The sequence below is a fragment of the Rana temporaria genome, chromosome 1 (genome assembly GCF_905171775.1).
Source record: "Rana temporaria chromosome 1, aRanTem1.1, whole genome shotgun sequence".
In the NCBI taxonomy this organism is placed as follows: Eukaryota; Metazoa; Chordata; class Amphibia; order Anura; family Ranidae; genus Rana; species Rana temporaria.
Window position 1 is genome coordinate 470,569,626 of NC_053489.1, and position 14,750 is coordinate 470,584,375.

The 14,750-nt window shown below is 43.7% G+C and overlaps 1 protein-coding gene across 4 annotated transcripts in view; it reads left to right on the forward strand.

Moving 5' to 3' along the window:
- ZGRF1 (zinc finger GRF-type containing 1) overlaps window positions 1-14,750 on the forward strand; it is a 181,164-nt gene that overhangs the window by 2,625 nt on the left and 163,789 nt on the right. For 3 of the 4 annotated variants that reach the window (XM_040328973.1, XM_040328985.1, XM_040328974.1), the window contains exons 2-3: window positions 1,572-1,633; window positions 3,859-3,939. In XM_040328973.1, the coding sequence (XP_040184907.1) occupies window positions 1,613-1,633; window positions 3,859-3,939 (102 nt within the window). In that variant the 5' untranslated portion in view covers window positions 1,572-1,612. The remainder of the gene's footprint in view (window positions 1-1,571; window positions 1,634-3,858; window positions 3,940-14,750) is intronic. The other variant, XM_040328976.1, reaches the window with a different exon arrangement.

Below are 14,750 nucleotides of genomic sequence, written 5' to 3' on the forward strand. Positions count from 1 at the left end.
ATGCCATGTACACACGATCACTTTTTGGCATTAAAAAAAACTACGTTTTTCATCATAAAAAACGACGTTACCCACACACCATAGTATTTTCAAAATGCTCTAGCAAAGCGCGGTGACGTACAACACGTACGACGGCACTTTAAAGGGGAAGTTCCTTTCGCCTTTGGGCTGCTTTAGCCGATTCCTTGTTAGTAAAAGACGATTCGCGCTTTTCTGTCTGTTACAGCGTGATGAATGTGCTTACTCCATTATGAACGCTAGTTTTACCAGAACGAGCGCTTCCATCTCTTAACTTGCTTCTGAGCATGCGCGGGTTTAAAACGTCGTTTTAGCCCACACACAATAATTTTTTACATCACGAAAAACGACATTTTGAGAAACGACATGAAAAAATGCAGCAGTTTTGAATTTTTTTTGTTGTCGTTTTTCAGAAGATGAAAAACGACGTGAAGCCCACACACGGTCATTTTAAATTACGTTTTTAGAAACGTCGTTTTTTTTTCATGACGAAAAACGACCGTGTGTACGCGGCATTAGACCTCCTCTATAGCTCAAAAGATGCAACCTATAGAATTTTTTAAACATCGCCTATGGAGATTTTTAAGGGTAAAAGTTTGACGCCATTCCACGAGCGGGCGCAATTTTAAAGCGTGACATGTTGGGTATCATTTTACTCGGCGTAACATTATCTTTCACAATATATAAAAAAATTGGGCTAACTTTACTGTTGTCTTATTTTTTAATACAAAAAAGTGTTTTTTTCCCCAAAAAAGTGCGCTTGTAAGACAGCTGCGCAAATACGGTGTGACAAAAAGTATTGCAATGACCGCCATTTTATTCCCTAGGGTGTTAGGGAAAAATATATATATATATATATATATAATGTTTGGGGGTTTTAAGTAATTTTCTAGCAAAAAAAAAGTTTTTTTATCTTGTAAACACCAAATCTGAAAAACAGGCTTGGTCCTTAAGTGGTTAAAAAAAAAAAATTCCAAAACAATTGTGCAAATACAGTGTGGCATAAAATATTGCAACAACCCCCATTTTATTCTCTATGGTTTTTGGTAAAAAAAAAATATATATAAATATTTGGGGGTTCTAAGTAATTTTCTAGCAAAAAAATCATGATTTTAAGCAACAAGTGACAGGAAAAGGTTTAGTCTTTAATGGGGTTAAACTGTCCTCATCTACAGACCGAAGTTCATTCCTTTCGATCTAAAAGAACCAATAGATACATTGTGAGATACATTGTTTCTCTTTATCTCTGCCTAAAGTGGGGTACACACTGCCACCATCATACTACCCCCATCAAAACTGCCTCATCAAACTGCCCCCATCATATTGCCCCTATCAAAATTGCCTCATGATACTGCCCTCATCAAAATTTCCCCCATCATACTGCCCCATCATATTTCCCCCGTATTTTAAATATCGTATTAGTCCAATTTTTTAATTTTATTTGTCTTTTAAATTGAATTATTTTTCCCCCCAAGTTTTCAAAAGTGAAATATCTTTGTAACATCGCTATTGTATGGTGTTGTCATATTTACTCATTATTTTATGTTCTTCAGTTTAGGCGACCTGTATAATAAATGGTTCCTTAGGTGGTGACATGGCTGTCCAAGAATTCACAGTAAGTAAAATTTTTTGTACTTGTCCGGTTTAGGCCCTTAAAGTGTTTGTTAAGGCAGTGCACACAGCCACTACCAGCCCCTCTGCTAGGATTACATTATGTATATACTATATGCCATTTTCTAATATTCTTCTTATCCCCTATCAGCGGTCATGTGACCGCCCAGCACTGTTCTCCTCAGATGTATGTACAGTATTACAGAGGAAGGGGGCTGAGCTCTCCCTCTGACATCTGACGAGCAGTCACGTGACCTCCCATTGTAATAAAAAATCGAAGGAAGACAGCGCCCTGGCGGTCACATGACCTCTGATCGGGGATAAGAAAAACGGTATTTATAAGAAGAATTTAAAAAAAATGGCATGGATTACATCATCTAATCCTAGTAGGGGGGCTGGCAGTGATTGGGAGAAGTAATGTGCAAGCTGCTCGGAGGGGTGAAAGAAGGGCAGGGGAGGGGCGTCTCACACACAGAGCTGAAAGGGAGAGAGGAGGGAGGAGGACACAGAATCAGAGCGGAGAACTGCAGATAGCAGGCTGAAGATGACAGAGGCGTGTAAACTGACCACAGTGTCAAAGCTTAGCAGCCATGATGCAGTGTGGTCAGTTTACAGAGGGAGGGCAGAAACTGACTGTATTGGAGGAATCGGGCAATTCTTTCCTTCCACCTGTGAAATTGCATCATCTATGGGCTGCTTTAGATCTGCATCTACAAAGAGCTACACTAGCCAGTTTTAACACTAAAGGAAACTTGTGCCTTGCAATTATTATCCCCCCCCCCCCCCCCAACTCCCACTTTGAGAGCATATAACTACCTTCCCTTCATTGCCCCAATGCTCTGTTCAGTTCTAGGAGTCAGTGGAAATACTTGGTAGGTCGGATTGAAGAAACATGTGGCCCACTCCATGTAATAACTCTGTATCGCTAGGCTAATCAGCGCTGTCTCATGTGGCACCCATAGCCTTATGTAAACTACAACTCCAGCAGCTCCAAGCTTTCACAGAATTTGTGCTCTATTTTACTCTAACATGGCTTTTGTTACTTTAGTAATGCTGCTGCTGGGAACTCTCCAGCAAGAAAGAAGCCATGGACACTGTAAAAGTTCTGGGAGTCAGACATAGCCGTGATGACGTCACAACCGCGCATGCGTGGGGGAGCCGCCGGTAACGGCACATGGACTGAAGCAACGGCACATAGGTGCAATTGCTTCAGTTTCCTTTAGTGCGCATGTGCCGATGATATCGGGACATGCAGGGGACAGGGGATATCCCCTAAACCGTGCAGGTTTAGGAGATATCCTGGGTAGCTACAGGCAAGCCTTAATATAGGCTTACCTGTAGCATAAAGTGGTTGTAAAGGGTTTACAAGCACTTTAAAGTATAACCAAAGGCAAAACGTTTTGGATAGAGTGGAGAGGCATTAGAACACCTGTCAGTTTTTTATTGATTTCTGTTTACCATTAACATTTTCGGTTAACACCAGAGGGGAAATCTTCTAATGGGGACACTAGTTTTGGTGACACCCCAAGATTTTTTACCTTTTGGAGGGATTTCCTCTTGCTTCCTGTTTTTGAATATGGGACATGAAGTTCAGGGATATCTCCCCTATGGGACACAGATGGGAAAAAAATTGATGGGTTAAAAAAACCTCCCTTACGAAATGAAAAAAGTTTTGCCTTTAGTTCTCCTTTCATGCTCTGTGCACAGACACCTTTAGCCAACCAATGAAAAAAAAATGTTGATGCCGCCTACAGGGCCGGCCCTACCATGGGACCCGATGGTACCATTGTACCAGGCAGCACTTTCAGGGGGGCAGCAAACTTCCTGCCCGCACACCATCCCATTCCGCCAGCTCCACTCTCCACTCCACTGTGGGGCTAATTGCCGCCCGACCGCTCCTCCCGTTACGCTCTCCGCTCCACTGTGGGGTTAATTGCATGAATAGAGCCATAACAGGTCCTTTTTATACTCCTATATACATGTATAGAGCCATGATAGGTCCACTTTAGTTATCATGATATAAAATAATGGATGTGGGGGCATTTTGGTGAACGTAATTTTTTTGGGGGGCGGGCAGCATTTCATTCTTGGTACCAGGCAGCACAATGTCTTGGGCCGGCACTGGCCGCCTAACAAAAATCTTTGTTCACAAAGGCATAAAATATCCCTAATCGTGAAACATACTAAACATAATGTTTGGAATAATAATTGTCCCTTTTCTTTCCTCAGGTTTTATTTACTCACCAGAAGACAAAAAAGGCTAAAGTCTGGCAAGATGGTATTTTGAAGATTTTAGCAGGGGGAAATCAGGTGATTCATTTTATTAACAGTAAAATTTAGCCAAACAAAATCCAAGGAACCCAAATCTTTTCTTTTCTGTTCTATTCTTGCCAATGAAAAATTGTTTTATTCCCCTTTCACATTGGCGGAGTCTGCCAGCGGATCTGTCTGCTCAGCAGGGGATCTCCACACTGATCCCTGCTGAGCAGAGGGATGATAAATTTAAATGAGCCGTTATCAATGAATAAAAGGTGCTGGAGTCGGGATCGGGATATTACATAAATAATGACTTCTTAAGAGAAAGGGGGGGGGGGGGTAAAAACAAATGTATAACTGATAAAAATGCTTAAAAATTTATAAAAAACTCATTGATAACAAATTATTAAAGGTATTATATACATAAGATACATACAGTTGTGTGAAAAGTATTTTCCACCTTTCTGATTTATTTTTTATTTAGTTTTGTTGCATATTTGTCACACTTAAATGACTCAGATCATCAAAAAGTTTTATTATTACACAGATAACCAGAGTAAATACAAAATGCAGTTTTTTAAATGATGGTTTCATTTATTAACTGCTTGCCGACCAGCCAACACAGTTATACGGCGGCAGGTCGGCTCTGCTGGGCGAGAGCACGGAGATCTACGTCATCTCTCCCAGCAGCCAAAAGGGGCGCGCGCACGCACGCCCCCCGCTCGCTCCTGACTCGGGGGTCGCGATCACTGCCAGGCACCCGCGATCGCTCGTTACAGTACGTTTACACACACAGCCTCCGGTCCTGTCAGGGGAGAAATGCAATCTATGTACAATCTATGAACAGTGATCAGTCATTTCCCCTAGTGAGTCCACCCCCCCTACAGTTAGAACACACCCAGGGAACATACATAACCCCTTCCCTGCCCCCTAGTGTTAAACCCTTCCCTGCCAGTGGCATTTTTATAGTAATCAATGCATTTTTTTTAGCACTGATCGCTATAAAAATGCCAATGGTCCCAAAAATGTGTCCGAAGTGTCCACCATAATGTCGCAGTACCAAAAAAAAAAATCACTGATCGCCGCCATTACTAGTAAAAAAAAAATATTAATAAAAATGCCATAAAACTACCCCCTATTTTGTAAACGCTATAACTTTTGCGCAAACCAATCAATAAACGCTTATTGCGATTTTTTTTTTTTAACGAAAAATATGTAGAAGAATACGTATCGGCCTAAACTGAGGAGAAAATAGTTTTTTTTATATATTTTTGGGGGATATTTATTATGGTAAAAAGTAAAAAATATTATTTTTTTTCAAAATTGTCGCTCTGATTTTGTTTATAGCGCAAAAACTAAAAAACGCAGAGGTGATCAAATACCACCAAAAGAAAGCCCTATTTGTGGGAAAAAAAGGACGCCAATTGTGTTTGGGAGCCACATCGCACGACCGCGCAATTGTCAGTTAAAGCGACGCAGTGCCGAATCGCAAAAAGTGCTCTGGTCTTTGACCAGCAATATGGTCCGGGGCTTAAGTGGTTAAGGCAAAAAAGTTGTCCAAACCTGCCTGGCTTTATGTGAAAAAAGTAATTGCCCCCTAAACCTCGTAACTGGTTGTGCCACCCTTGGCGGCAACAACTGCAATCAAGCATTTGCAATAACTGGCAATGAGTATTTCACATTGCTGTGGAGAATTTTTGGCCCCCTCTTCTTTGCAGAATAGTTTTAAGTCGGCCACGTTGGAGGGACCCTTGTCCTCAACAGAACTTTGTCTGCCGTAAATGCTTCCTTTATCCAGAACCTGCTCTATCCAAGACTCTTTAACCCACCCAATCACCAGACAACACCAGTCTTGGAGTACATCAGGAATAGCCTGTTTTATTTGAGATCTCTCAAAAATATATACACAAGGATGACAATACAAACTGTAACCAGAAACCTAATTAACATGAGCTAATTATCTAATCCTTTAGACAGCCTAGGTGACTCGTCATCTTTTAGCTCAGAAGACACAATTAACATTATCATAAATAGAAACATCGAAAACCTTCTCACAATAGCAGAAGCTAACTACAATTAACAACACAAACAGTGTTCCCCTCCTCCTAAGCCTAGTAGGCAACAAACTATAGTAGGAGTAGACTGTCCGGCTCCTACCCAGTTCTAGAGGCCTGTGATCAGCTCTTTTTTATATATATATATATATATATTTATCCTGGGAGATATTGTGGATAAATATTACTGTTTTATTTGTTATATATGTACACCCGTTTTTTTTTTAAGCCAGCGGCTACAAATACTGCAGCTGCTGACTTTTAAAAAATGGACACTTACCTGTCCAGCGGCCCGCAATGTCAGCAGACGAGGCTGAGCAATTGCTCAGTCCTCAGATGCTTCCGCCGCCTTCCTCGGTGAGGGAATCAGGAAGTGAAGCCTTGTGCCTTCACTGCCCGATTCCCTACTGCGCATGCGTGAGGATCAGGGCTCGCCGTCACTGGTCCCCGCTCTCTCCTGGGAACAGTGTTTCCCAGAAGACGGTGGTGGTGGGGGGGGGTGACAAGGCTGGATTCCCGCGGGGGTCAGAACCCGGAAGTGGTGCAAATATCTGTCTCAGACAGGTATCTGCACCGCCCCCCCCTGAAAGGTGCCAAATGTGACACCGGAGGGGGGGAGGGATCCAAAAAGCGGAGGTTCACTTTTTGTGTGAACCTCCGCTTTAAGTAACCACCTCATTGTCCATTAAACAGCTGTCCACCATTTTTCTTATTCACCCTTTGCCTCTAATGGACACAGGGTGACTTAGACATAGGAGGTTCATGGGGAGCTGAAACAAAGGTTTCCCAGCCTCTCCAAGGGATTCTTGGTTCCACGGGCCCTCCAGTCACAGAGAGTTTTCGAGCATGAACGGCCTGTGTAAGGTCATGATACAGCATCTCAATTGGATTTAAGTCCAGGCTTTAACTAGGCCACTCCAAAACCTACATTTCTTTATCGTACATCACGGGACACAGAGCTGCATATTCATTACTATGTGGGTTATAGAGTCTACCTTCAGGTGATGGACACTGGTGTAATCAATTAAACAGGAAGTTCCCTCCCTATATAACCCCTCCCCTACTGGGAGTTCCTCAGTTTTTTCATCAGTGTCTAAGGTGTTGGTCACGAGTTAACATGTGCTCTTAGGAGCGCCACTGGAGGGATCCATGCTGGATGTAAAAAGCCTCCATAAATCCGGATCCGTCCAAGGTGCTTCATAGCCAAAGTGGACGGTACCCGGGCCTCGGTACGAAGAACGAGGTTTAGCCTATAATGCCTCTCTGCGGAGGGCTGGATCCTGGGTTCCAGAACTTTGTGCCTTCTAAGGACCAAATGTTTTTTCTGCTGCCAGGGTGCTATATAGGTCCAGGGGTGTGGTGTTCCTGCCATGGACCCCGGTCCCTGAAGGTCTAGGACTATACCCACGGTGAAGGGGGAAGATTGGGCCTCTTGCTTGGCAATACCCTGCAGCGTGGAAAGGTAAGAGAGGGACCTACGGGACTTGGTTCGACAGTAGGTCTTCTGTAGGGGACTATGGGTCTCGCCTATATTATGTTTTTATGCATGGGCAATGTAAACCACAATGTCTTTTGAGACGGGATGGCTCAGGGCACCCATATACCTCCCCTAGCCGGCATGTAGCCTGGGCCACTATGTCTGTTCAGACAGGATGGCTGTAGTACCCATATATCTCCCCTTGAAGGGGCTGGTACATAAAAAAAAAAAAATGCCCTTAATCCTATGCAAAGCATTGTCTTCCATGAGTAGCTGCAAGTCTTATCTGTTTTTCCACTACTATGGGCAGTAAAAGACATGCCTGATGTTTTCGCTTACCATGCTTTCCAAAGACGGAAGCTTAAGTGTTAGCTGGTCTATTGTGCGTCCCACTTCCTCGGCTTCAGGCTCTACCATGTCGCACGTGCTCACCGGCTCAGTGCAGTCGCAGAGAGGGCTCTTCAAAAAGGCCCAGACGTCAGAGCTCTGTAAAGCTAGGGGGACACAAACGCAAGCACCTTGTGTGAGTTGGATACAGATTCATCTAAGACGCCTACTCCGCATCTAGCTGTGCAGATTAGCAGGCATTGTTGCTGCCAGACTATGTTCAGCTGTTGATGTACCTGGGTTAAGCTCCTCTGCTTTTAGCTTAGGACTTTGGTCTCCCCATTGAATAAGGTCAGGGGTAGGAATATAAAAAGGAATCGCCACCTGAACCTGGTGGCCCCTTATTCTCCCCAGTAGAGACAGCTCACAGATTGAGCCATCAGACCTGTCAGGCAATCAATGCAGCCTCCCCCAACATTGCAGCCACTCTGCATGTGTTTTGTTTTTTGCATCACATTTGTTGTTCTACAAGAGGTTAACTGCTATGTTCGCAGCATCCTCACAAGAAGCAAAAAAAAAAAAAAAAAGCAGGGTGTGTCCCTTTTCCTGCTTTAATCCTTAAACAAAGGGATTAGAAGAGCTGGGGATGAAGGTTCACTGTCACTGACAGGAGACAGGAGCTGCAGCCTAACGAGGAGAAGCTATCAATAGCTCTACAGGTTCTGATTGCACCTGCAGTCTTTTCAGAGATTCATGCTGCATATAATTTCCCTCTGCCTTCTCGGCCAAAGCCTCTATCTTCTCCTTAGAGTGTAAAGAGAGGTTTTCCTATAGGTGGCTAGTAAGACCTCCATATGGTCCTCAGCCTGGTGTCGGCTTCAGGCTAACCAAATGCACATCTGAGGGATGCACAGTTGCTGGTACACATTGCTAACGTCTCTTAATTGAGGAAACGCACATCTACAGAGGATAACTTCCTTTTTACCAGTCCGCATGTTGCATAAGATACATGAGTTTGGAATGCATGTGGGATAAAAACAAGTAACAAAGCATGTTTTATTGTGGATCGCATAAGGATACATGTTTCTGTCTGTATGGTGTTGCATGTTTGTTAGAGTTGCATAGAAATGCTTGAGTGCATAAAGATGCTAGTTACCTGATCACTCAAGTCCTGGATTACCCAAGGATATTGGGTCACACAGAGAGACTTGTTTCCACAGAAAGGCCTAAAATCGCATAAAGACGTTTGTATGTATAAAAATGCTGGATCACACACACATGGTTACCTGATCACCCAAATCCTTGATTACCCAAGGATGTTTGGTCACACAGAAGTGGTTTGTTTCCACAGAAATGCCTAAAATCGCATAAAGTTGCTTGGATGCAAAAAAGATGCTGCATCACACATGGTTACCTGATCATCTGCGTCCTGGATTACCCAAGGATATTTGGTCACACAGAGAGGCTTGTTTCCACAGAAGTGCCTAAGTTCGCATAAAGATGCTTGTATGCATAAAAATGCTGGAATCACACATGATTACCTGATCACCCAAGTCCTTGATTCCCCAAGGATATTTGGTCACACAAAGAGGCTTGTTTCCACAGAAATGCCTAGAATCGCATAAAGAGGCTTGAAGGCATAAAAATGCTGAATCGCACATGATTACCCGATCACCCAAGTCCTTGATTACTCGAGGATATTTTGGTCGCACAGAGAGGCTTGTTTCTACAAGAATGCCTAAAGATCGCTTAAAGATGCTTGAATGCAAAAATAAGCTGGATCACACATGGTTGTCGGATCAACAGCGTCCTGGATTACCCAAGGATACTTGATCACATAGAGGCTTGTTTCACAGAAATGCCTAAAGTCGCATTAAGATGCTTGAGTGCATAAGGATGCTGGATCGCACAGGGGTGCTTGGTCACACAAGAGTCCTTGGTCACACAAGGGTTCTTGTCCGCACAGTAGTGCTTAAAATGCATAAGATGTTGATCGCATGGAAGATGCTGAATCGCATAAGGATGCATGATTACTTTAAAGTTGTACATGGCGGCCTAATTAAGCAATACAGGATTCCTTGTGTTTGCATAGAAATACGTGTCTGCATGGGTTCATGTTGCACATTGTTGCATAACACGTTTATATCGCATGCTTGCTTGCAAGATGCTTGTTCCAGAGCACACATGCTATATGCATGTTTTTCTTAAAACATATTTATATGAATTCATGCTTCCAGGAACACACACTGCCATGTACACACACTTCCATTGAGGCATATGGCTTTAACACTTGCCACATACACACATGGGGAGCCAGTTGCATATGTGTTTATTTACTTGGGTCTGCAGAGGTTGTCTGCGTTTCGCAGGGGAACAGCACTATCTCCAGTTGGTGGTCTTGCCCTTTTGGGTTAGCCTCCGTGCCTGGGTTGTCAGGGTGCTAGGGCCCGCCTCTAGCAGGTCTGTAGGCCCAGGGTATAGCAGTAATGGCATACCGAAGCAAACTCCTGCTGTTGGGTCAGTCAGTAGCATAGCTGGACCTAAGGGTGTCCAGCATGGTCAAGTATCTGGAACTCTAAAGATACATTCTTTCATTTGACAAGAAGCTGGGTATGTTTGGCACAGTCCAAAAAGGAGAGTTTTTTTTTTTTGGCCGCAGACAAGACCATCGCTATAAGAAAACTGGTCTATGTGGTCACGGCAAGGAACAGTTCCTTACTTTTGGCCTTTTGATTAAGGCACTAGGGAAGATGCTGGCTTCATTCAAGACAGTTCCCTATACTAACTTTTATTCAGGGCTGTTATAAACAGTATTTTGTCGGCCTAGAAAGAGTGGATCTTGACCTAGCATTATCCAAAGAACCCGGTCCCAGAGATATGCTGGAATTCCTCTTGGTGATTCTTAACTAAAAGGGTTTGCCAGGTCAGGAAGAGACCATGGCCCAGGGGAAGTAGTCAAGCTCCAAGGGAGCCTTATCTGTCAGCTAGAGCTACCGATGGAGCATCTGGCTTAGGGGCCTGAACGTTCAGGTGGCAGGTTGGTTCTGTCAGAGTACAATCAGACTATGCCATACTAGTGATTTACTTAATTTACCAAGGAGGAGCTTGTGCCTTGCCTATTGGCATTCGTCATTTCATGAAATGCAGAATTGGCAGGCGATTCGCTGGAGCCGTCAACAAGTGTCTCCGGGAGAATGACCTCTACACCCCGACTGTTTTCCTGACCAAATGTCACAGAAATAGTACCCTGTACATAAGATGTATTGGCGTCCAGGCTCAACAAGAGATTGAACAGCTTGGGGTCAAGGATAAAGGATCCACCCGTATGCGGGGCAGATGTGTTTTTAATCCGAGGGGGGGGACCAGTTGTCACTGGTTGTGTCTCTCCCCCCAGTGCCGCGACTTTTGTGGCTTCTATGCAACATTTAGAGGAGAACAGAAGCTGGCCTGATTACTCCGGCATAACCCTGACGACCTCTCGGTGCAGGAACAGTAAGGGGGTAGTAGAGGACCCACAGTCCCTTACATCTTGTCCAGGCCTACTTTGCAGGGGGTATTACATTCTGCCTTGCAACAGGTGAATTAATGGTCTGGCTATTATAGACCACATTCTCGAGGATCGGGGCTTTCAGAATCAGCGGCAATTCCCTTGATTCATACAAGAGAGCTGGCCTCCAGGACCAGATAGCCTACGGTCTGGAAGGCCCATGTTCCTGGTGTGAAACCAGATGGTGGCATCCGTGGAAGTTTGTCAAAGGTAAAATTCCTGCCTTCCTACATTTGGAAAGGAGACGGAGCTAGCCTTAAGTTATATCAAGGATCCGATCTCTGCCTTGCTTCCAAAGGTCGATTACTTCACACTCTTTGGTCCGGGCTGTTATGCACGTCACCCCTTGTATAAGTCCACCAGTTAGGTCGCCCTTGTGCTCGGAGGATTGGCTCTAGTTTTGTCGGCTTACAGGGTCAGCTCCTTGGGCCGATGCACCATATTTCCCTTCATCCTTTAACAAGGGAATTGGTGTTCTTGGTTGTGGTAGCCTCCAAGAGTTTCAGTATTGGCAACTTTCTTGGTATAGAGCCATACTCAATTATTCTTACAAGTAGAGTGATTTTCATCCTCACCCAACCTTATTTACTAGAAGGATCTAGTATTCATTTGAATCTAGATATTCTTACCTTCCCTTTTTTCAAAACCTTGTTTCACGGAAGGAAAGGTTATTGCTTTTCTCTCAATTGAGATGAGAGCAGTTAAATACCTATCTGAAGGTTTCAGATATAGAAAGCTGACGTTTTTATTGGGCTACCAGAAGACCCTAGATGGGCAGGCAGTGTTCAGGTCAGCTATTAAAATGGTTACACTCTCTCTCTCGTTGGAGTAAGAAGGGTCTAGGCCTATCTGAAGCGGCTGCTCGGATACGGAAAACTGATGTTGTTGCGCTACCAGGAGGCCCCAGGAAAGGGCAGGCAGCGTCTAAAATCAACTGTTTTTAAGGTTGATTCATCAGGTTATTATTCAGGCTTGTGGTTAGAGTAGGATTCCCCCTGTTTTTTGTGGGGGTGCTCCCTACCAGGATGGTAAGCGCTTTATGCGCAATGCATTTCCAAGCCTTTATGACGCAGATTTTCAAGGCCGCAACTTGGTCATCTGTGCTTACGTTCACTAACTCCTATCAGGTGAACATAAGACGGCAAGAGGATGCAGCTTTTTGGCGCAGTATGCTGCAGGCAGCATTATAGGTCCTCACGTCTGATGGCGGTCTGCGTTGTTGGTGTCTCCCTCCCCTCAGTAAGCATTGCTTTGGGACATCCCACATAGTAATGAATATGCAGCTCTGTGTCCCGTGATGTACGATAAAGAAAATAGGATTTTTATAACAGCTTACCTGTAAAATCCTTTTCTTGGAGTACATCACGGGACACAGAGCTCCCACCCCTCTTGTTTGGGGATATTGGGACACTTATTGCTTTGCTACAAAAACTGAGGAACTCCCAGTAGGGGAGGGGTTATATGGGGAGGGAACTTCCTGTTTAATTGATTACACCAGTGTCCATCACCTGAAGGTAGACTCTATAACCCACATAGTAATGAATATGCAGCTCTGTGTCCCGTGATGTACTCCAAGAAAAGGATTTTACAGGTAAGCTGTTATAAAAATCCTTTTTTTGCTTTGTTTGAACCATTTGGAGTTGGACTTGCTGTTGTGTTTTGGATCATTGTCCTGCTGCATAACTCAAGTGCACTTGAGCTTGAGGTCACAAACTCATGGCCAGACATTCTCCTTTAGTATTTTCTGTTAGATCTCAGATTTCATGGTTCCATCAATTATTGTAAGTCCTCCAGGTCCTGAAGCTGGAAAGTAGCGGCGATTTACCGTCATTTTAGCGATGCTTTTCGGCCTCTAGCAGGGCGCTTTTAACCCCCCGCTAGTAGCCGAAGAAAGGGTTAAATGCGCCTGCAAAGCCCCGCTGCCGAAGCACTTTGCAGGTGCTTCGGCAGCGGTGCCAATTCATTTCAATTGGTAGGGGCTCCAAAGATGCTGCTTGCAGGACATTTTCTAACATCCTGCAAGCGCATCGCTCCAGTGTGAAAGCACTCAGGCTTTCACACTGGGGCTACAGGGGAGGTGTTTTTTAGGCGCTTTACATGTTCTATATTTTAGCCCTTTAGCGCATGAAAAGCGCCCCTGGTGTGAAAGGGGTCTTATTTACACCTAAAAGGGCACTGCAATGGGGGCAAATTTTGCCCCGTCATACTTTAATCTAGCTATGGGCTTCTGGGAGAATAGTCATATCCTCAAAAGTAATCACTTCTCGGCCCATGTGTTCTTTTTTGCAAGATATATAGATGTTATAATTGTCATCTGGGATAGTGCTCCCGATCTCATCAGACAATTTGTTCAGTATTGCAATAATAACACATATGGCGTATCATTCACATTTGTTACTGACCCTACATCATTGGTGTTTCTGGATCTAGAGTTAGGCCACAATGGTGATACCATCTGTGCAAGAAATTATGTCAAACCCACTGCAGGTATTTACACTATAACGGTTACCATTATCCCAAATGGATCTAGAATATTCCAAAGGGGCAATTCTGACGGTTACGACAGAATTGCAACTGAAGATACCGATTGTTTGGAACTTAGTGTGAACCTTAAAAGGAAATGAAAACGATACCCTGAGACTCTAGTTGGCCAAGCTTATGAATTTTATTTAAAAAGGTTAACCTCCCAAATCCACCAAAAAATTGGGGGATCATTCCACCAGATTTATCACGACATTCCATTCTCAATTTAAAAAGACGGAGAACATACTTTCAAACCACTGGAACATCCTACAAGATCCGCACCTCAAAACTTTTTTCACTGCACATCCCAGGGTCACATACTGCAGAGCTCCAAATCTGAAAAATTAAATTGCTCCAAGCTAATTTAAATCCACCATCCATACCGGTACTTATACCATTGATGGGTATGTACCAATGTCATATGACACTGTGTACAACATGTAAATTTGTACAACATTGGCAAAAATCTTTCAGCACCAAAGGCAAAACCTACCAACTAAAATAATTCTTAAACTGGATTTTCTGGTCTACTTCTGGGTCATTGACCAGCCCTGCATCCTGTACCTTCCAGTACATGTGCATGGTAGTTTTCATCCAGGAACCAGGGCATGCCAAGACTGTAGATTTAGCTGCACATCTGTGGTTTGGTGTACATTAGGGCACACTGGAATGCAGAAAAAGTGTTTTTAATTGCATTAGAGGCATAGGGAGCCTGTTTTGTAATTGAAAATAAAGGTTTGGTGAAAAGTGTAATTCAAGGAAAAAATCATTTGCCAATGATAATAGTAACACACAGCTCCCTTTAGGTTTTACAGGACCCTGAAGTTGTAGTTCTACCTGTAGCACCTCCTTTTGGACAAATCTGGTGTTGAAAAGTAACCACATAGATATTGCACTTCTGTATGATAACCACTGCAGCTTGTCGGTTAAACCGCAG